At 34.9% G+C, this 20,788-nt stretch overlaps 2 protein-coding genes across 5 annotated transcripts; both read left to right on the top strand.

Annotated features, from left to right (window-relative positions):
* Nucleotides 1-366: 366 nt before the first annotated feature.
* Nucleotides 367-7,049, top strand: LOC132299030 (acetyl-coenzyme A carboxylase carboxyl transferase subunit alpha, chloroplastic-like). The gene is made up of 11 exons (XM_059795456.1): nucleotides 367-555; nucleotides 1,115-1,568; nucleotides 1,837-1,911; nucleotides 2,594-2,701; nucleotides 2,787-2,947; nucleotides 3,540-3,654; nucleotides 3,755-3,909; nucleotides 4,466-4,517; nucleotides 4,598-4,666; nucleotides 5,175-5,252; nucleotides 5,704-7,049. Exons 2-11 carry the CDS (start codon nucleotides 1,185-1,187, stop codon nucleotides 6,712-6,714), a joined length of 2,208 nt encoding a protein of 735 aa, XP_059651439.1. The 5' UTR covers nucleotides 367-555; nucleotides 1,115-1,184; the 3' UTR covers nucleotides 6,715-7,049.
* A 1,872-nt stretch (nucleotides 7,050-8,921) lies between these two features.
* On the top strand, nucleotides 8,922-19,660 carry LOC132299029 (DEAD-box ATP-dependent RNA helicase 8). 4 transcript variants are annotated; one of them, XM_059795453.1, is made up of 10 exons: nucleotides 8,923-9,525; nucleotides 10,303-10,363; nucleotides 13,207-13,441; nucleotides 14,214-14,452; nucleotides 15,874-16,125; nucleotides 16,236-16,416; nucleotides 17,549-17,637; nucleotides 17,716-17,789; nucleotides 17,880-18,002; nucleotides 19,303-19,660. In XM_059795453.1, exons 1-9 carry the CDS (start codon nucleotides 9,287-9,289, stop codon nucleotides 17,956-17,958), a joined length of 1,449 nt encoding a protein of 482 aa, XP_059651436.1. In that variant the 5' UTR covers nucleotides 8,923-9,286; the 3' UTR covers nucleotides 17,959-18,002; nucleotides 19,303-19,660. The 4 variants fall into 4 exon arrangements, 3 of the variants coding, with proteins under 3 accessions (XP_059651436.1, XP_059651437.1, XP_059651435.1); XM_059795454.1 differs by having other exon boundaries at nucleotides 19,280-19,660; XM_059795452.1 differs by having other exon boundaries at nucleotides 8,924-9,525; nucleotides 17,880-17,993.
* Nucleotides 19,661-20,788: the final 1,128 nt, after the last annotated feature.

Here is a 20,788-nt window from a genome sequence, read left to right as displayed (position 1 = left end):
TTTGATTTATTGTGTTTCTCGGTTGTGTGTGAAATTGCGAATGATGAAAAAGAAGAACACAACAAAAATTAGAGAAAAAAAGTATCTTGCTTGGTGATGGATAGAACTGGGGAAGCTTGTAGATCTAGCTGACCCACCACGTGTTCAGTGGGGGCCCAGTGATTATGTGTTGGGACTTATCCTAATCTCACCATTCCTTCGCCTACTTGGCATTATCAATCCCACTTGTCTTCTATTAGCGTGTATGACACAACCAGTTACAGTAGCTCACAGCAGAGTCTTTATCCAATAAGAACGCGCGTGGTCTTAGCGAAAATCTCACTTCCTACATCTTGGCGTGAAATACGCACCCTGCTTATTTTTGACAACTCCTCGTTACATGGACTATCAAACTCTTCGAACGAGCTACAGTACAACTATATTCTACCCAAATTTTCACCTTTTTTTTCTTTCATTTTTGTGATTTTTAGTGAGTTATCTGAACCGTTGGTTCTCCAATTTCTCAGCTTCGTTTGTCTGCTCAATTTGAGAAACCCTAGTTGTCTGAGATTATCGGTACGTGTTTAGCTAAATTGTTTTACTTTTTAAGCTTCTGTTGTGTATTTCTTTGGTGGATGAGTTACTATTGTTAGAATGTGATCCTAAGATTATGAAATTGAATTCATAATTTCATATGTACATAAGTATTTGTATATGTTTTCATGTATATCTTCAAAGTAAGCCAAAAAAAAAAAAAAAAAAGATAACTTTTTTGTCGTTTAGAATGATTTTAATTGGAAAGAGTGTCTGTATTGAGTTGAATTAGGCAAATTCTGCCAAATCAATTTTATTTTTTTCTCATATTATTTAATCTTTCTATGGTTTAGGTAGTTTTTGCTCAGTTGATCAGTTCTATTAGCATGTATAAAGCTTTATTGCTGTGTGTGTGTGTGTGTGTGTTTTTTTTTTTTTTTTTTTTGGGCACCCTGTGGTTTATTTACTTTCCCTTTTGAGTTATTATTGAATTCCATGAATTCTAAGCAGACTAAGCTTAATCGGTCTATACATAGATTCTGCATTTAAATTGAATGTGAAATTTTTTTATCTTAGTGTTATTGCTGGTGTGTGAATGCAGGGATGCAGTACTTAGAAAGCATTGGCATTAAATTATTGTGAATACTCTGCATAGTGGGTTTAGAGTTAGGATGACTACACTATCTCTATTAGCTGGGAACAGTGGAAGAGGAAGAGGAGGCGAAGAGTGGGGTCTTGGAGTCAGGTCGCGGTCATATATTGGCAATGTGTTCTTTGCTAGTGATTCGCTTAAAAGTTTGTACAGAAGTTTACATGGAGTTTGGATGAAGGATTTGGAAGGCGCGAGGTCCAGAGGTAGGAACAAGTTTCATATTGTTGCGAAGATTTGGAAGGGGAAGAAGCATGATTACCCTTGGCCAGATGATATCGACCCAAATAGTAGTGCTGGACCTTTGACTTACCTCTCTTACTTCAAGCCTCTGACCGAGAAACCCAAACCAGTGACACTTGCCTTTGAGAAGCCGCTGGTTGATTTGGAGAAAAAGATCATTGAGGTGACTTGCTATTCACATTGCCAATTATATACCCATATTTGTATCAAAGTTAATGCATAATGTCATTATAATTGGTTTCATGCATATGGTATTATGTCTAGCAAAATAATAAGAATCACTGCAGTCCCATAGTTAAGCACTATAGAAACACGATCATATTGTTTCTATTGATGTTTTCAAGCTATCTTGTCTGTTAAATATTACAGTTACTGTTCAAGGTGGATGCTATTATAAGCTTTAGTTGTTCAGTTCAATTTCTTTCTTACAGGTACGCAGAATGGCTGATGAAACTGGTTTGGATTTCAGCAATCAAATTAATGCTTTGGAAAACAAGTATCAACAGGTGATTTCTAAAACGGTTCAATTTGTCTCCATGGTAGAAAATTTTGATTAAAAATTTGCTTCTGCTATATTCAATTTTATTTTTCCCTCTCCCTTGGTTTAGCACATAAGTTTTGAGCACATAGGTTTTGAGTTACATTAAATGTGATTGCCTTCAACATTTTCGTGATTAGCAGAGTCTTTACTATTGCAATAAAAGTGCCATCAACAGTTGCATTGTTAGGAGATTCTTCAGTATTGCATTAGTCATATTGACTTATCAAATTACATATCAACATTCAACAATCACTAAAGATTCTTTAGTATTTCCAAATAATTAGCCTTGTATGAGAAGTGGTCAAAGTTTGGTCCAATTATGTGCTTTAGAACTTATTGAGTTATAAGTAACACTGTAGGCATTAGTTGCTCACCACGATTACTTGACCAGAGTTGTAACTAGACCACGTATTTTAAAAAGTTACATTTTTTTTTAGAGTTAAAGATTTAATAGATATGTGGCTTTAACTTTTTATAATTAATAGAATGTAGTGCCAGCTCATCAAATGTGAAACATAAATGTAACATAAATCAATCAGATGATACATTCTGATAATGAACAGCTGCAAAAGTTACGTAGAAGTGTCATTTGATATTTGAGTGATTCCGACTTCAAATTTTTTTTTTTTTTTCTACCATATTTTCAGGCTCTTAAAGATTTATACGCACATTTGACGCCCATTCAACGCCTAAATATTGCTCGACATCCAAATAGACCAACTGTTCTTGATCATATATTTAACATCACGGAGAAGGTACATTCTTCTTTCTCATCATTTATTTGCTTTATAACAATGACCCTAAATTAGAAGTACTTACTGTCTTTCCATATGATAAAAGTGGGTGGAACTCCATGGAGATCGTGCAGGCTATGATGATCCAGCCATTGTAACTGGTATTGGGAGTATGGATGGTAAAAGCTACATGTTCATAGGCCATCAGAAAGGTAGGAACACAAAGGAAAACATTGCTCGCAACTTTGCAATGCCAACTCCTCATGGGTATGTTTCAAGAATCTTCATTTGGAAATGGAAATTTTACCTTTTTTTTTTTGTCATTCATTGGACATTCGGACTTTCAGCTATTTCATTAACACTAGGCAGTCAATATGAGAATGGACCTTTTTCTTGCTGTAGATTATAACATGTGTCTAACACCTAGTTTGTGCCATTTTCTTTCTGGTTTAAAGCCACTTTTGAAACCACTGATGGATCTACATGGGGCTGAGGGGGGGCATCTGCCCCCACTGAATTTATATATATATATATATATATTAAACACCTAAAATTTTCAAGTAATGCCCCCACTGAATTTGGAGTGAAACCCTCCTAATATGGTAATTTTTTAAAAAAATTTTTTTTTTTTCAAGGCTGTGCCCCCTAAAATAATTTTCTGTCTCTGTCACTGCTTGAAACTATTGTTGTTTTTGGTTCCAAGGCTCACAAAAATATGTATGTTTTGTTTGTTGAGGACACAAAAATATGTTCAGTCAATTTGAGGTAGTTACGAAAGTTATGAGCAGCTTTGTGCACCACATTTGGTAGTATCTGGAAAAGAATAGCCATATTCACTTAAAGATTGGTTGCTATACAGCTACAGGAAGGCTTTACGCATGATGAAGTATGCTGATCATCATGGTTTTCCTATTGTTACATTTATTGATACGCCGGGTGCTTTTGCTGATCTCAAATCTGAGGAACTTGGTCAGGCGCGTCTTGACTGTTCATCTTGCTTGCAAGTTCTGCCATCTAAGATATACCTTGTTGATGCATTACTATAACTGAATGAGTTTTTTCTACAATATGCAGGGGGAAGCAATAGCCCATAACCTGAGGACTATGTTTGGCTTGAAAGTTCCAATTATAACAGTTGTAACAGGTGAAGGTGGTTCAGGTGGTGCGCTTGCGATTGGTTGCGCCAATAAATTGTTTATGCTGGAGAATTCTGCCTTCTATGTTGCGAGGTGATGTTTAGATCTTATGTTTTTTGTTCTTGTGCAAACATATAGTTAAAGAATATTATATAAAAATAAAAAATAAAAACAAAAAAAGGAGCTTACAGAACATTAAAGTTTCTAACAAACCACGTAATAAGTAATCGTTGCAAGGTCGTGATGCTGATACTTGATTAAATTTCCTTCTGAAATTATGTTCACATGCTTTGACTTATTTATGAAAAATCAAATCGTCCGCTTCATATTAGATATAAATTTATGAACCAAATATACTGTTGAATGTAGTTTGTTGCTCTGTGGGAAGGCTCTCTATTGCAAGATGGATTTCCCTGACTAACACATCCAGACGTGCTAAAAAATTTTCATGTGATTGTTGTTGGGGCCTCATCCCCTTCCCACTCAAAAAATATAATTTTGTTCATAAAATAAATAAATAATTAAAAAGGAGGACATAGCACTGTTGATTATCTTCATTTTTTATAGCTTCTAGGCTCTGGTGCATGTTACTTGTATTCCTTGATTTCTACTAGATTTAGTTCTCAATGCTCTTTTTTTTTTGGGCTAGTCCTGAAGCATGTGCTGCAATATTGTGGAAGTCTTCTCAAGCAGCTCCTAAGGTACATAATACATCTGACGGATTGAGTTTTTTGGACCACAGAATATTTTGTGAATCAAGTTTTGTTGTAAACTTGTATAGGCAGCAGAAAAATTGAGGATAACAGCTCAAGAACATTACCGACTCAGAATTGCAGATGGTATCATTCCTGTAAGTACATTGGTCTTTTATTATCTTATGAAAGATGATCTAGATCAGAAAGCAAAAGTGGAATCATATGGTAGTCTGTTCCCAAAATCTTATAGAAGCTTTCCTTTCTTTCTTCTCCCTTTTTTTTTTTCTTTTTTTCTTTTTCATTTTATCTATTTAGAAATTGGAACTTGGCTAGTAGGATTAGAAGTTGCTTCAGTGCAAATTTTGGTTCATCTCTCCCATATTCCCTTTCTGTCTAGATAGCATAATTTTAGTGAACAGACATGTCCCTCGTTTCTCTACATTCTTTTCCCTTCCTGGTCTAATGATATTCTAGTCATAATGGTTCTATTATGTTTTAAAAATAATGTGGTAATTGTACCAGGTTCTTAGTAAATAAATAGAAGATTCTTCAAGCAAGCACTGGCTCTGATTTTCAACTTCTTTTTTTCATATGGTTTTCTCTCAGCTCAGCTGTTTTTCTTCCATTTTGTTTATAGCAATGTGGTGTTGTCGTCACTTGCAGGAACCTCTTGGCGGCGCACATTCTGATCCTTTGTGGACATCCCAACAGATTAAGCTTGCCATCACCCAGGCCATGGAGGTAGATTATTTTTCTTTAGAAACATTGCAGATTTAAAAGATTTCTTCATGAATTTACACCCGGGGAAAAGAAAAATTAAATAAAAATCATGCATTCTGATCCAGGCAGACATTATGAAAACTTAGTAAAGGATTTATATGGACATTTCTATATAAAAATAATAATAATAATAAAAAAAATTTATGGAGGACTTTCAACTGTCATTCACTTATAAATGTGCAAAAGCTATTTCCAACATCAGTTTACAGTCCAAAGATGCAAGTGCATCAATGTACCTGTTGATATCTTAGTCAGTCTAGTATTATGCATTTTTGGCTGTATCTAGCATCCTGTTAATGCAAGGCAGGATTCCAGTCACTGCTTGCTTTGATTTCACTTTCTTTTACTGGTTACGGGGTCCACCCACTTAATTGTTTCGATTCCCTTGATAGCAATACTAATATGAATGCAGGAGTTGGCAAAAATGGATGCAGAAGAGTTGCTCCACCATCGGATGCTCAAATTCCGGTCCCTTGGAGTTGGGGGTTTCCGAGAAAGCATTCAAGTGGACCCTGAAAGGAAACGAAACATGAAGCTATCTGATGCTAATACACCAGAGACTGCTGATATAGAATTAGAGCTTCAGAACCTCAAGAAGAAAATTCTAGAATCAAAAGGACCATCTGATCCAATTACTAACCAAGCAATTGAGAAGCTCAAAGAAAATGTAGACCGGGAAATAACTGAGGCATTCATTTCGATGGGCCTGCAGGACAAGATTGAATCACTTAAATTGGAGTTATCTAAAGCCCCTAATCAGCCTCTGAACCGGGCTTTAAAAGAGAAGGCTGACAAAATAATGCAAGAATTTAACCAGAATTTGTCACCACCTGGAGCCTATCTCGGGTTAAAGGAAAAGCTTGAAAAGCTAAACATGGTTTGGAGGCTCATTGAACTGAAAGAGAAAAGTGAGAAACTGAAAAAAGCGATCAATCAGAAAGTCCCAGCTGACATAAAAGCCAAGATGGAACTTCTGAAAAAGGCCCAAGAAAAGTTATCAAAAGGTGATCCATTGGATAAGAATTTAGCCAAAGAAGTGGAGAGAACTAAGAAAGAACTGGAGGAGGTGCTAAAGTCAGCTAACCTGGAAATTGTGGGGGTGACCAAGAGAAAGGTTGGAAGTCTACCCCCTGGTTTGGAAGAGAAGATGGTGAAACCAAACATTGAAATTAGTAAGGAGATTGAAAGGGCAATAAATGTGGCAGGTCTTGGAGGGAAAATTGAAGAGCTGAAGGCGGAGGTAGCGATAGGCTCGAGTTCTGACGTGTTAAAGAAGTTAGAATCTGAAATCAAGGAGGGGATTATAGCTGCTATGGATGTCACTGCATTGAAGGAGAAGGTTGAGAATTTGGAAGCAGAGTTGGCATCATCTGCAAAATCGGTTACAGAAAGCAAGGTTAGTGCTGACAACGGCAGATTGTGAGATTCAAGACTTGCTTAGTATATAGAGAGAGAAATAAAAGCACGAGTGATATGAAGCTTTATACTTAAAAATGTGTATTTTCAGTTTTGAGATTTTGATTGGCATGTATCATGACGGGAACATATATACTCTTGAAAATTTAGATTTTAATGTATTTTGGGTCTTTAGGCATTTGATCCTTGATAAGATGAGTTTTTTCTCAAGTCACTTGTTGATAAGCTGATGAAACGACAGAAGTATATTATTGTATTTTGTGAACATGTCCACTGCTCTTATTGTGGACTTATTTGTTGGCAGTTGTCTTTAATATTTTTGATATGTTGTTTGGGAGAAAATTTCATGATATGATGTTCTGGTTAAAATCTGCTGATGAAGAATCACCAACTTGTTTCTTCAATCACATCCTGTTGATCCTACTTTAGTCCCCATGGATGATAGTTCAATGGCAAATACTGTCAAGCATTTTAAAAGACGAAAGTTCCAAATATATATATATATATATATATTAATAAAAATAAAAGTTATGATCATATAATATAATAGATTAGCTACCATCAACTTTGAGTCTTTGATCACACTTTAAAATGAAATTAACTTTATCCACAAAGTACAGTGTTTTTTTAAAAAAAAAATTAGAAAAGGGTAAATTAATCTTAGACCCCTGAATTTTTTTAAAATTATTCTCAGGTAGAAATTTTTAAAAAATCATTCTAACACTCGCGGTTAGGCCAATTAGAGTATGACGGTTAACGTTCATTCTAAAAGGACCAAAATATTCATTGTTTTTAATAAAAGTATTGATCACCTCAGTGTTGACATAAGTAAATAAAAAAAAATTAACATTTTTACTCTCAGCCAAGGCCAATTTGTGGTTTGAGAAGTCTTCTCTCTCTCATTTATTACTATACCCTATTTACATGCATTCGTAATGGCATAGATAATTACTAGATAACATTAAATTTAGCTAATATTTCAATTAAAAGAAATAAAAAGCTTTTAATAAGATATTTTTAATTTATTTATTAACAAAAATTGAGAACTCTTTTAAGTTTTAACTAGGGTGGTAATTCGTGTTCGCGGGTCGTAATCGTGTCGCGTCAATTTAAGAGTATTTCTACTAAACAGCTCAACCCTAACTCGACCCGTTTAATAATCGTGTCAGGGATCCTCAACACTAACCCGACCTATTTATTAAACGGATTACACGTTTAATGACCTGTTTAATAAAATCAAATATTTTATTATTTAAATTATCAATAGTATCAAACATTAAATGCTAGAAAAATATATGTTTTAATGCAACCAAATTATTAAATAATCTCTAATTTACAAAAGAATAAATCCAGCAGTATCTTAAAATACTTTTTTGTGTGAAATATAAACTGTCACATGTGATGTGTAAATTTTTTCCATCTCCAGTAGTTTTTTAAGATACATTGCCACATCATCAATATGTAAAAGGATTGTGTATTTTACACTGCCAAATCAACATATTTCATTTCTCATCCCTCTTTCTCATTCCATTAAAGAATCAACCATACATTAAGTAAGTTTATAAAAGTTATGTAGGGTCCTGGCATGATACATGGCTAATTATTATTGGAAGATATAGTTTTACACAAAAGGTATAAAACAAACGTTGGAGCTCAAATTAAATAATTCAAATATTTTGTGTAAATTCATCATGATACATCAGATTTACACAAAAAAATATACACAACGGTTGGAGATGCTCTAAGATACAAGTTTAGATAGTTATTTTGGAACTTAAAAAGAAATTTGCTTATAACACATATACTTAAATGCGTATAAATGAGATAAACCCTTCAACCCAAACACGACATGATTAACTAAATAGGTTAATCGTGTCAACCCGTTTACAATCCAAACCCATTTGAAGTCAATCCAAATCTGTTTAACTCGTATCGTGTTCAAATCGTGTTGGCGAGTCGTGTCAAATTTTGTCACCCCTAATTTTAACCTGGTGACTTTGGGTACACGAGTTTGCAAAGTAAATACTCCGCATCAAATATGTATAAGTATTGTGTGTGCAGGTTGATGTTTCTAATTTCAAATAACATAAAGGACTGTACTCTAATTTTAGAAATCTCAGTGGAGGACTTTGTAGTTTAGAAAAAATTCTGGAACTTTCAGAAAATAAATTAGGCATGGGTACCATTTAGCAATATAGCGAATTTACGTGACGCCCTAGGACGATAGTATCATCATCATCTTGGTTCCCCAATCACACCTCTCTTTTTCTCTCTAAAATCGCTTTTACTTTCTCTAATTTAGGGCTCGAACCTCCTCAATTCATGAACAAATTGTTTAATTTTTTTCCCTTTGCCATTTAAATTTACAACGTTTTTGTTTTTAGCTTTCAAATCTCTCATATTAAAGCAAATAGTGGCCCTTTTAACGCCCGCGATTTTGCTTTCTATTACAAGCCATAGTTTGATCGTTAGCTTTGCAGTTTTGTATATTCTCTCTTTGTATTGAATTTGATCGATCCGTTAGGGTTTTGCTCCGATAATTTGATCCAATTGTTAGAGTTTAGATTTGAACATTTTCGATGAATACGCGAGGAAGATATCCGCCAGGAATGGGCGGCGGAGGTCGTGGTGGGAGCTTAAACGGAAACCCTAATTTTCAACCGAGGAACCCCCATCAACAGTATGTCCAGAGGAGTCCAATGCAGAACCACCAGCAATTTCAGTACCAACAACAGTGGCTGAGGAGGAATCAATTGGGTGCCGATTCGAACGCCGATGAAGTGGAAAAAACCATACAGTCCGAAGCCATTGATTCAAGGTACACTTCCTTTGTTCTCATCTATGTGTTTTTTTATTTAATTTTTTTCTTCTACATGTATGTGTATGTATGGGTAATGTAATTTTGTTATAGTGGTCTAAATTATCTAGAGTAATATTAGCTTTTGGTTTTGTTGGACAAAAGGATTTGTTGTTCAGTTAACTGAGTCTTCCGTTCTGTTTTATTAAGGTTTATGGTTGTGAATGTTATTTGTAGGTTAGGGTACTGAGTTGCAGGTTAAAACGATAGCTCATGTAGTAAAATGATTGTTTATTGATTTTATCTATGAAAATATGAAATACTGAGCTGATTAAGCTCAAGATATTGGACATTAGGTGTGAGATTCCAATTTTTAGGTCCCATTTACTACTGAACAGGGTAATTGGAATTGTGCACTGTAAGCTAGTTAACTTTCTGAGTTTCTGGTAGAGGCAGGTTGTAACCTTGATCAACTATATGGGTTCAGAACTATATAATAATAAGAATGTAAAAAGGGGCTAGCCCAGTGCATGAGGAGTCTCCTGCCATACCGCGAGGTACAATAGAAATGCAAAGAATCTATAAGATTAGTTGGATAGTAAAAGCTGTAGCATATTCTCTGGTTAAACTACGTATATCCATTTAAAAAGTTTGGTTTCCTTTTACTTTGTGTGAACTTCCTTTGTAAATCTTGATACTGTAATTACAGTATTTACAAAATCCATGCCTTCACTTCTCTAAAAAAATGTCCATGCAGTTTCATGTTATCTCAAGTCTAATTCCTGCCTTTGTCCTTAGTTCACAAGACTGGAAGGCACGGTTAAAGATTCCTCCACCTGATACTCGGTACAGGACAGAGGTATGATTTCACATGATTACACACATTTCTTGATTTATACAGTCTCATTTTTTATTTATTTATTTTGTAAATACTCTTTAATTTGAGATTTACATCTTACTTGTACACTCTGTTTAATTTTATTTGTATTTTGCACCTTTGTGGTTCTGTTGAAAGAGGTCATGATCCTATATTCTCCATCTATTGCATTGCACAGATTTAAGTGCTAAAGAATTCCATAACCATTGTTGTATTTGCCGAATATCTTCAGATTCTAGAATGTTTCTCAGCTAATAGCTAATGAACTTCCATGAAGTGTTATTCTTCTTTCTATTATATAAATTGTATCCATGACCATTAATTCTATTCTATTTTATTTGTGTTTCTCTTGGGATAGTTAATTTGTTGACCTTTTAAACATTTGTGTTTGTTCAAGTGCAGATAGGATTTTTTTTTGGTGGGGGTATACATTATTTTGGTAATTAAATAATATTGGATTATCTGGGTTTTGACAAGTTGGGTAAGGGTTAGAAGAGGAACTCTTTGGATTAGGGGTGCTCATGGTTTGGTTTGGACCGGTTTTTAGAAAAATTGGAATTATCCGATGCTCACGGTTCCAAAAGAATTGGAAATGAAATGAACCAATCAATTCGCCTAAATCAAACCAAACCAAACCGAGGACAACGGTTTGTTTTGACGATCTGGGCTTTTGTGAGAAGCCCAATAGCTCAATAAGAAATAAGAAACTCCGTATAAGAAATAGTCCAACAAATAAAAAAGAAAAGCCAAGATTAACTATGAACTTGATTATATCCCACTACTCAATCACTAAAATAGTACAACCATTCCAATCTTGACTGTTTAGAGAAGTTCAGAAAAGAGAACTAATTGAGGCATGGAGTATGCAACCCCTTAATCTGTAAAAGGTATTTTCCTGAATAGAGAAGAAAGAGGGACAGTTGAGTGTGTGTGTGTGTAACTTAATGAAAAGAATGTGTGTTTCTATGCATGTTTGATGATAATGAATATAGAAATATATAGATATGTGTGTGCATGCTTGTGTCTTTTTTCAGGTGTCGGTGTGTGTGACTATGAAAACGAGAGAGAGAGAGACGTCAGTGAAGCCATGAGAGATGGTTGATGGTGGTTGGCTGGTGGAGATGTAGATGGTGGTCATCTTGTCTAGTGGTGCACGCGCGCGCACACACACACACACTGAGAGAGAGAGATTTGGACTGTTTGTGGGTCGGATGATATGATAGTAAAGGCAAAACAAAAGGGGTGTTTGGGTTAAATATGTATATAATATACATATATACTATTAGTAGATCGATTCGGTTTGAATTGATTATTTGGGACCAAAATCCGTGAACCAAACTGATCCCATGTATTTTTGGAGCCGGGACTGATGGGCATGCAAAACTGAATCAAACCACATGGATTGGAATGGGTCTGATTGGATAAGATCCATGGATCAATAGTTCAAATGTGCTTTGGCTGGAGCTGTCCTAGCTATGTTATGGGTCATTTGGTATGACAAAAAAGCTATATCCTTTTAAGATGAACAAAGTGGAGAGGAGGATCTTTGGAGCAAGGTGCTGTTCTTTTCCTCTTGTTAGGCTTTGCTTACGAAGCAATATAAAGGGTTGCCTTTGAGCTTGATCTTGAGGGTTTGTGTTGGTTCTTCATCTCAGGGGAGATGAAGAATTCTTTGGGTGGTTGGAGACGCCCTGTGGTGGGGAGGATCAAATGTAACTTTGATGGTTCTGCTTTTGGCAGCCCGGGTCAACTTGTGATTTGACACACATTTATAGATCATTAAGGCAACGCTGTCCTTTATTATTTAACCTGTGAGAATAGACCCTTCCATAAGAGTAGAAACCTTGGCGGCTTAGTGCTACTTGAAGGCCTTCACAAAGCCTTTTCTATGGGAATAACAATTTGGTGATTGTTGGGTGAAAGCCTGCTGGTTTTTGGCTACTAGTCAACCTTATGTATGAATTCTTCGACTTGGTGACCTCTCTAGGATCGGAGATCAAGCGGGTTCCTCAATTAAGCAATGAAGAGCTGATTTTCTGGCTGAACAAGGCACTACTACAGTGGTTCCTTTTCAAGGGTTCTTTTATCTCCCATCAGAGTAATTTATTTTCACTTGACAAATGCTAGTTTTGTTCACTTTAGGATTTCTCATCCTTCATTTGTTTTACCTTATTTCCTTCTTTCTTTTCTTTATGGGTTTATACTAGTAAAAGTTCTTTGTAATATTAAAAAAAATGTGCTGTTAACAGTTGCTGCAAAGATTGTGTTGCATAGACATGAATTTTTTTATTATTTTTTATTTTTATCTTTTATTTAAAAAATAAAATATAAAAATGTTTGAGCGTATGTGAAGGATGCAAATTTTTTTTTAAACTTGTTTTTTTTATTTTTTTTTATAAATGTTTGAACATATGTTGAAAGATGCAAAATAACATATATACCTATTACACTGATTTTAAAATTAACCGTTGGACTTTGAAAAAATTAAACTTCTTGGTGGAACTTTTAGTGCTTGAACACCCAGTTTATAATATTTCTGTAATTTTTTTTTCAAGTTTCTTGCCTAAACTAGTACACATCTATATACATATATACAAACAATCTTATTTTTTGTAATTTATAGTTTGAAGTTGTGATTCCCTGGTGTTCACTTATCAAAAAAAAGTTGTGACTCCCTGGTGTTCACTTATTCTTGTTGGGTTTTATTGATGACTTGTTATTAGTGTATTTGTTTGACTTGTGGATCTCATTGTGTGTAATTTTAGCCTTTCTTTTTATTTTTAGTCCTGATTAGCTCTTTCCCCCTTTTTTTTTTTTTCTTTCAGGATGTTACAGCCACTAAAGGAAATGAATTTGAAGACTATTTTCTGAAGCGTGAGCTGCTTATGGGAATATATGAAAAGGGGTTTGAAAAGCCATCTCCAATTCAGGAGGAAAGTATTCCAATTGCTCTAACCGGAAGTGATATTCTTGCTAGAGCTAAAAATGGAACTGGGAAAACCGCTGCCTTTTGCATTCCTGCCTTGGAAAAAATTGATCAAGACAACAATGTTATTCAAGGTTTCAGTCACAACCATTTTGTGGTTATGTTTATAATTTCTATTTGATCTCAATGCTGCTTATGGGATTATATCATTGTACATGTGCTGTTGGTTTAGTTGTATACCATATGTGTATGTGGGTGGAAGACTTTTTCCTACAAGTGCAATATATTTTATGTCTCGGAGGAGAGTATTCTTGTCATGTAAGGCAGAGGTAAATGTTTTTGGGAGCTAAAATTGATATGGGAAAATATAATGCATGGATGAATTTATTGGATTGGGAAGAAAAATCATCTTAGTTTTACTTATCCAAAAAAGAAAATAATGATTTTACTTAATTATGCTTTTGAGGGTTATATGGCACGATTAACATTATGTGAAATGGTAAGTCTGGGAAATGATGCATTGGCATCAGTATATAGGGATGCCACTAGCGTATTTTGGGCAATAGAGAGGATACCCTATTTTTCTGGTATATTTTTTATATAGGGAAGTGGGATCTGAATCCTGGGGACGATATTTCTTTTACCTTGTTAAATATCTTCTGATGGCCGAATAGTTGGATCAAACTGGCACCATGTGTGAGATAGTGATGTCTTGGCTTGCTTTTGGATATCATTTTTTTCCAAGCAGAAATTGATTGATTGTAAATTATGCATTTATTGTGATCCTGCTACTTGACTTAGCCTGGTATGAGCTTCCCTAATAGTACATAATTGCACTTTGATTTAAACAATTCTTAGCTTAGGTTCTTATTGTGTTTTTTTCCTTCTGTGTCTCTCTTTATGCAGTTGTTATACTTGTTCCAACACGAGAATTGGCTCTTCAAACATCACAAGTTTGCAAGGAGCTTGGAAAGAACTTGAAAATTCAAGTCATGGTTACCACTGGTGGTACCAGTTTAAGAGATGATATAATGCGTTTATATCAACCTGTTCATTTACTTGTTGGAACTCCTGGAAGAATATTAGATCTTGCGAAAAAAGGAATCTGCATTTTGAAAAACTGCTCAATGCTCGTCATGGATGAGGTATAGCATGTGAGGTTTTGATATTAGTTAAATATATAGAGTTCAACCCAATTTTGTGTAGACAGTTTTATGCTATCTTTTGTTTTAAAATGTAAGTTTTGGGCAAATGAGTAAGAGAATGGTTTAGTCTGCTTTTGAACTGTGATTTAGGATGGTGGAATGGTGATGACAATCTAGTTCTTACTTTTATTTATTCTTGTTGTTTTATAAATTAATATTGTTATGTTGTAAGACCAAAAGAATATTGTGTCCCGGTGAAAAGAGATTAAACCATTCAGATCTCATTTATCATTTCAAATATATTTCTTTGGTTAATTGTTTGGAAATTTTACTGTAGAGGTGGAGATGATCCCTGCAGTTAAGGTTTTTTATTTTTATTTTTATTTTTTATATTAGAGATGATTGAATTCAATAGGAAACGTTTTCTCTCACCTTCGAAGCTTGTGGATTTGATACGTATCTTATATTATTCATCACCCAATGTCATTTTTGTACCTGTGCTCTCCTTACTATGAATTTTTAAGAGCTTGCTACACATTTAGAATAAAAAAGATTCATTAATAACGGATTCAAGATTTAATTCATGCTATATTTGGGAGCACCGAATCGGCTCCTTGGATTTGGAAACTAAATTTCCTCCAATTCCAAATATATCCATGGTCTAATTTGTTGGGCTCTGGATGCTGCATAAGCAAGAGGAATGTCATCTCAATCTAGTTGTCATGGCCTTGCAATACATCTCACAAGTTGCCTCACACTGTCTTGGGCGGGACAATATAAGACAAGACAATATTGTACTACAAATTTTACGCACCTTGTCACAATATTCATCTTGAAGCCCAACTGTTCCAGGTAGTCATCTAAATAATGGGCAGAACTCAAGCAAATCACTAGTGAGAATAAATTCATAAATCCATAAACTGCTTTGATGTTGCAGCCGACTCGGTGCTCCCAAACGCAACATCAAAGTAGTTTTATGAATTTATTCTCACTACTGATTTGCTTGAGTTCTGCCAATTATTTAGATGACTACCTGGTACAGTTGGGCTTCAAGATGAATATTGTGACAAGGTGCATAAAATTTGTAGGACAATATCGTCTTGTCTTAAATCTTGAGACAACTCACATGTCCCACCCAAGACAGTGAGAGGCACCTTGTGAGATGTTTTGCAAAGCCATGACAACTAGATTGAGATGACATTCCTCCTGCTTATCCAGAGCCCAACATATTAGACCATGGATATCTTTTGTTCAATTATTATCTAGCATATAGCCTGATATCAATCTGTGACCACCATTTACTCGTCATCATCTCCCCCCCCCCCCCCCCCCCCTTCTTACAACTTCGTACATTGACTTTGAACTATGGTTTAGCCTTTAGAATGTGAAAATCTTATGGCATCTGAATTAATGGCTTTCAGGCTGACAAGCTTTTGTCTCCAGAGTTCCAACCATCAGTAGAGCAGTTGATTCGTTTTCTGCCTGCAAATCGTCAAATTTTGATGTTTTCAGCCACATTTCCTGTTACTGTGAAGGATTTCAAAGATAGATATTTACAGAAGCCTTATATTATCAACCTTATGGACGAGCTTACTCTTAAGGGTATAACACAATTTTATGCTTTTGTTGAAGAAAGACAGAAAGTCCACTGCCTAAACACACTTTTCTCAAAGGTTTGTCCCCTAACTAAAGCACCTATAGTTAATTGCTCATTTATGGATAAGATATATTGATATTTATTTGCTTGTTTTATGGATAAGATATTTTGTATGTCTATCTACAGCTGCAAATCAACCAATCAATTATTTTCTGCAATTCGGTGAATCGGGTAGAACTTCTCGCAAAGAAAATTACAGAGCTTGGTTATTCTTGCTTCTATATTCATGCAAAAATGCTTCAAGATCATCGCAACAGGGTGTTTCATGATTTTCGTAATGGTGCATGCAGGAATCTTGTTTGTACAGGTAAAAGCATTGTTGACTTTTGGTTATTACTGCTGCTGCTACTAGTACTACTACATGTCTTCTGTGTACATTTCTCTATGCATGTTGCTTTGGTGAATGTCACACAAGTTTTTTCTTTTTCTTTCTTTATTTTTTTATTTTTTGAGAGGTAAGAAACACAAATTCAGATTGTCCCATATGGGACTTAAACCCTCAACCTTCTCTTTGGAAGGTAGAGTGGTGGTATACCATATAAGTTATTCATGACAACCAGCTGATATATGTATATATATGTGCATATATAAATATGTATTTATGTGTTGATAATAATGAAAACGAGACCAGATGATGATATATTGATTGTTGTATAGACGTTATAGATGATATAAGATCTTTTGAAATTTGTCAGCCATCATTTGAGATTGCTTGTTGCTGCCACATATTGGATTTATTCAAAGATTGAAGTTCTTTTGGAATTCGTATTCTTACTTTGCCAGTTTGTTTTATAAAATGTTAGTCAGCTTTACCATGTGGGAAGTAGAGAGGATTTTTTATGTTTTTTTGGCATTCTGATGTTTCGAGGTGATTAGCTCAGTTCAACTCATCCAAGCTTGATCCCAATTCCCAACTGCTTGAGTTGACTGAATATGAAGTAAGAGGACATATTATTGATTTGGATACCACAAATTCTGAGTAAGAAACGGATTTTGAGTTACTGGGGATATGATCGTGACGATGACACCGACTTTTATCTTGTTGAGATAAGATTTTGGTTCATTTGATATTTGGTACTAAGTTTTTTAGAAAAATCGTATCATAAGAGCTAAAAATATTGATTTATTTTGGTTTCTCTCTCTCTCTCTCTCTCTCTCTCTCTCCACCCATATACCTCTTATTTTCTTTTGCACAATTTGGGTTAAAAATTGGACAGCTTCAATTATGATTTTGAGTATGGGGCACCCTTACTTGAAAGTCTTTGCATCTGCTCGTTGACATAATTGAACGAGTCCAATTCTGTCACCTTGTCCTATTGCTGTTTATTAATTCTGTCACCTTGTCCTATTGCTGTTTATTAATACTGTCTGTTCTATTTGGTGGTAGTTGTCTATCTCATCTCATTGTTCTTCACTTTTCTTATGGGATGGAAGTTCAGATCTTTTTACAAGGGGGATTGACATTCAAGCAGTCAATGTCGTCATCAACTTTGATTTTCCTAAAAACGCAGAAACATATCTCCATAGAGTATGTTCCTCTCAGTTTACTCATACGTTTCTCTCAGCATTTCTGTCATGTTTTTATTGATATGTTTTTCACACGTAGGTTGGTCGATCAGGGAGGTTTGGACACCTTGGATTAGCAGTGAATTTGATCACTTATGAAGACCGCTTCAACTTGTGTGTATATCGACTTTCCGTTCAAATAATTTGTTACGAAGGTTTATTGAAGGCTCTACTTGATAAGTTTCATGTGTGCTTTTACGACAGGTATAGGATTGAGCAAGAACTTGGGACTGAGATAAAGCAGATTCCTCCACACATAGATCAGGCTATTTACTGCCAATGACACGTAGTAGATATCTGGCTATATAATCAACTGCGGTAATGACAGTAAGCAATTGCAAAGTTCTGTATTGTAGGCCATTTCAGTTTATTATCTTAAGTGTTAAGCTTTAATTGCGGTATTTTCTATGAAATAAAGATCACAATTCTCAATTGGGCATGGATTTTAGCTTCTTCCCCATTTTTGTGTTAGGATCAGATAAACTAATAGGTACCGTGCAATATAACTTAGTGTTTAATCTTCTGAATTTACTATATAAAAACCCTTTCTTGCCCTGCGAGATGATGCTGCTTCAACTAGAGATAACTTTAGGTCATTGTCAACACATTATTTTATGAGCTGTTGGATAATTTTTAAATATTTGGGACTTTGATTCATAATTTGTTGATCATTTAGTCTTGAATTATTGAGAAATTATTAGATGGTCATTGGGCCAAATGATTCAGTCTAATCAAAACTCTCTATCTATAAAAGTGGACCTATCAGAGTTTAAAAAGATATTACAAAGAAACTGGACGTGTGTTTTAATTGGACTAGACCACCAAGTGGCCTATGGTCTAGGACCATCTAATAATTTATATGAATTATTTGCAAGTGATTCTGTTGTGCATTGTTGACCTTTGCTATATTCTTAAAGGTTTGCTTTTAAGATTTTACTTTGTTATGGTGGCAAAAGCTTAATTGAACCCATCTCTATGTGTTGTGATATGAAAGGACAGTGCATGTAATCATGAGTTGCTTGAAGCTGTATGGTGTGATTATGATTTTTTATCTTTCATGCCAGATTTTGACCACTAGAGATTCATTTAGGTTTCATTTGGATTGAGGAATTTGATACGAAAAGTTTGGGTTAATTGATTGATGGAGTAGCTTATATTTAGATTTGATTAATATTATTATTTTTAGTAATTGAAATTCACACATTCACTTTGCCGCTATGGGACTTGAATTCTCGATTTTCTACTTTGGAAGGTGAGGAGTACCATTAGGTTACAGTCCTTGGTATATTTAGATTTGATTATTTATGAATAGATTAAAATAAAACACATGTATAATTTTAAGGTTATGAGAGAGACAAGGTTAGGAGAGTTTTGAAATCCATGCCAAGGTGGATTAATTGTTCAAAATATTCCTAGTATATATCCTCTACCTATATCCTCATCGTTTGGGTCTCCAAAAACACCCACATTAATTGTCAATTCTCTTATGTATTTGTGAATGTACCTCAAATTCCTTCATCTAAATCCATATGCCTAAATGCAACTTAACCTTTGTTTTATGGATGTCCTATTGTATATTAATATCTCAACTAATGCTTTCATAGTGTTTCATTTGCCTATTTTGCAGAGTTGATAGGCTGCCTCCTTGAGAAGGTACAGAACTCAGCATCTGAGGGTACATTCTGAAAATGGCGTTTGTCACGGAAGATCTCTGGTTGTTTTTAGGTGCATAACCCCTGTAGTGCTATTCTTAGATTTCTGGCTTTTCATGGCCTTAAACTTTGGCAGGATTCGAGGAACTCTAGAATGGGTTTAGATTATTTTGAGATAGGATGAGTTCAATTTGCAGACCGTCTTTGGTTTTGTGAACCAACTAGTTTGGTGATATTTAACTTGGACTAGTTTGGTCACTATTGATATGTACGTTTTCTTCCTTTGTCTCTCGTTCTTTGGAGTAAGATGATATGTATGCTTTCTGTGTAAAATTCATCGTCTCCTCTGGTTACTTTCTAGTTTTATAACATGGATTTGGCAGTTAGACAATGAAGGTTCTTAAAACTGACCGTTTGACATTAAAACGTACGCTAACCATCATTTTATGGTCTCAAATTTTCAGGAAACGTACGCATGATAGGCGTGGACAAACAATCCACGAATTTGATCCGATCTGTGCGGATCGGATTGGATCGGATTACTATTCCCACATATCACGGATTTAAAAAATTTAAATCTGTAGTTCACGAATCGGATCACGGATTGGACTGTTAAAAATTCAATCCGATCCGCGAGTTTGATCCGATCTGTGAAATATAAATTTTATTTATTGGTTATGGTTAAAAGATAAATAAATAATAAATAATATAAATTATAAAAATAATAATGGATAATTTAAATAAAACTTAATTTGCGGATTCAAACTGTCAATTTGGCAAATTAAGATTTGTCTAATTCTTGGAAGTGGATTGAATTAGAATTGATACTTAATTCAATCTGATTTATGACCACTCTAACTGCAAGTATACTGTCGTGTTATGGTCTCAAATGTTATCGGAAGTGCATAGTTTGCCTCCTCTTTTGTGCATGATCATGTCTTGCAAAGAAATTGCTCGATTTGAACGAAATTGAGAGTTGAAAGCTCCCCATCTGTTAGACACACTCAATTAGGAGCGAGTTTTTAGCTTCTCATTTTCTTCAAATTCTTCGTCCTAAATAGCTTTTATTACTAATTTTTACCCTCAAAATCTGTTGTAAAAACATTCAAAGTCATGTCGGCGAGCCATAAAGTTTCTTCCAAGTCTGTTGTATGAACCCGTCAAAGACATGTCAGTCTGCATCTTGTTCATTTTGACAGGGTTTTTACTCTTCAATGGCTCCCACAACATTTGCTTTCTTTCCCGAAAACCCTGGACCCAGTTTCAGGTTATGGTTCCTAACATCTATCTTTTCCCATATTTGGCACCTTGCATTAAATAACGAAATCATGTATAATCCAAAAGAAATGCATGTTTGTCAATTTATTCGCTTTTGTCGAAGTAGTAATAATTGTCCAATTTTTTTCCGGACAATGAATTTAATTCCGGCTTTTACCTATCTCATTGGTTGGTTCGATATTC

Source organism: Cornus florida, unplaced genomic scaffold, assembly GCF_030987335.1.
Source record: "Cornus florida cultivar Cherokee Brave unplaced genomic scaffold, ASM3098733v1 CherokeeBrave_3.0.0_Hap2_Chr03, whole genome shotgun sequence".
NCBI classification, from domain to species: Eukaryota; Viridiplantae; Streptophyta; class Magnoliopsida; order Cornales; family Cornaceae; genus Cornus; species Cornus florida.
The sequence above is the reverse complement of the archived record's forward strand: the minus strand, read 5'-3'. Positions and strand labels throughout refer to the sequence as shown.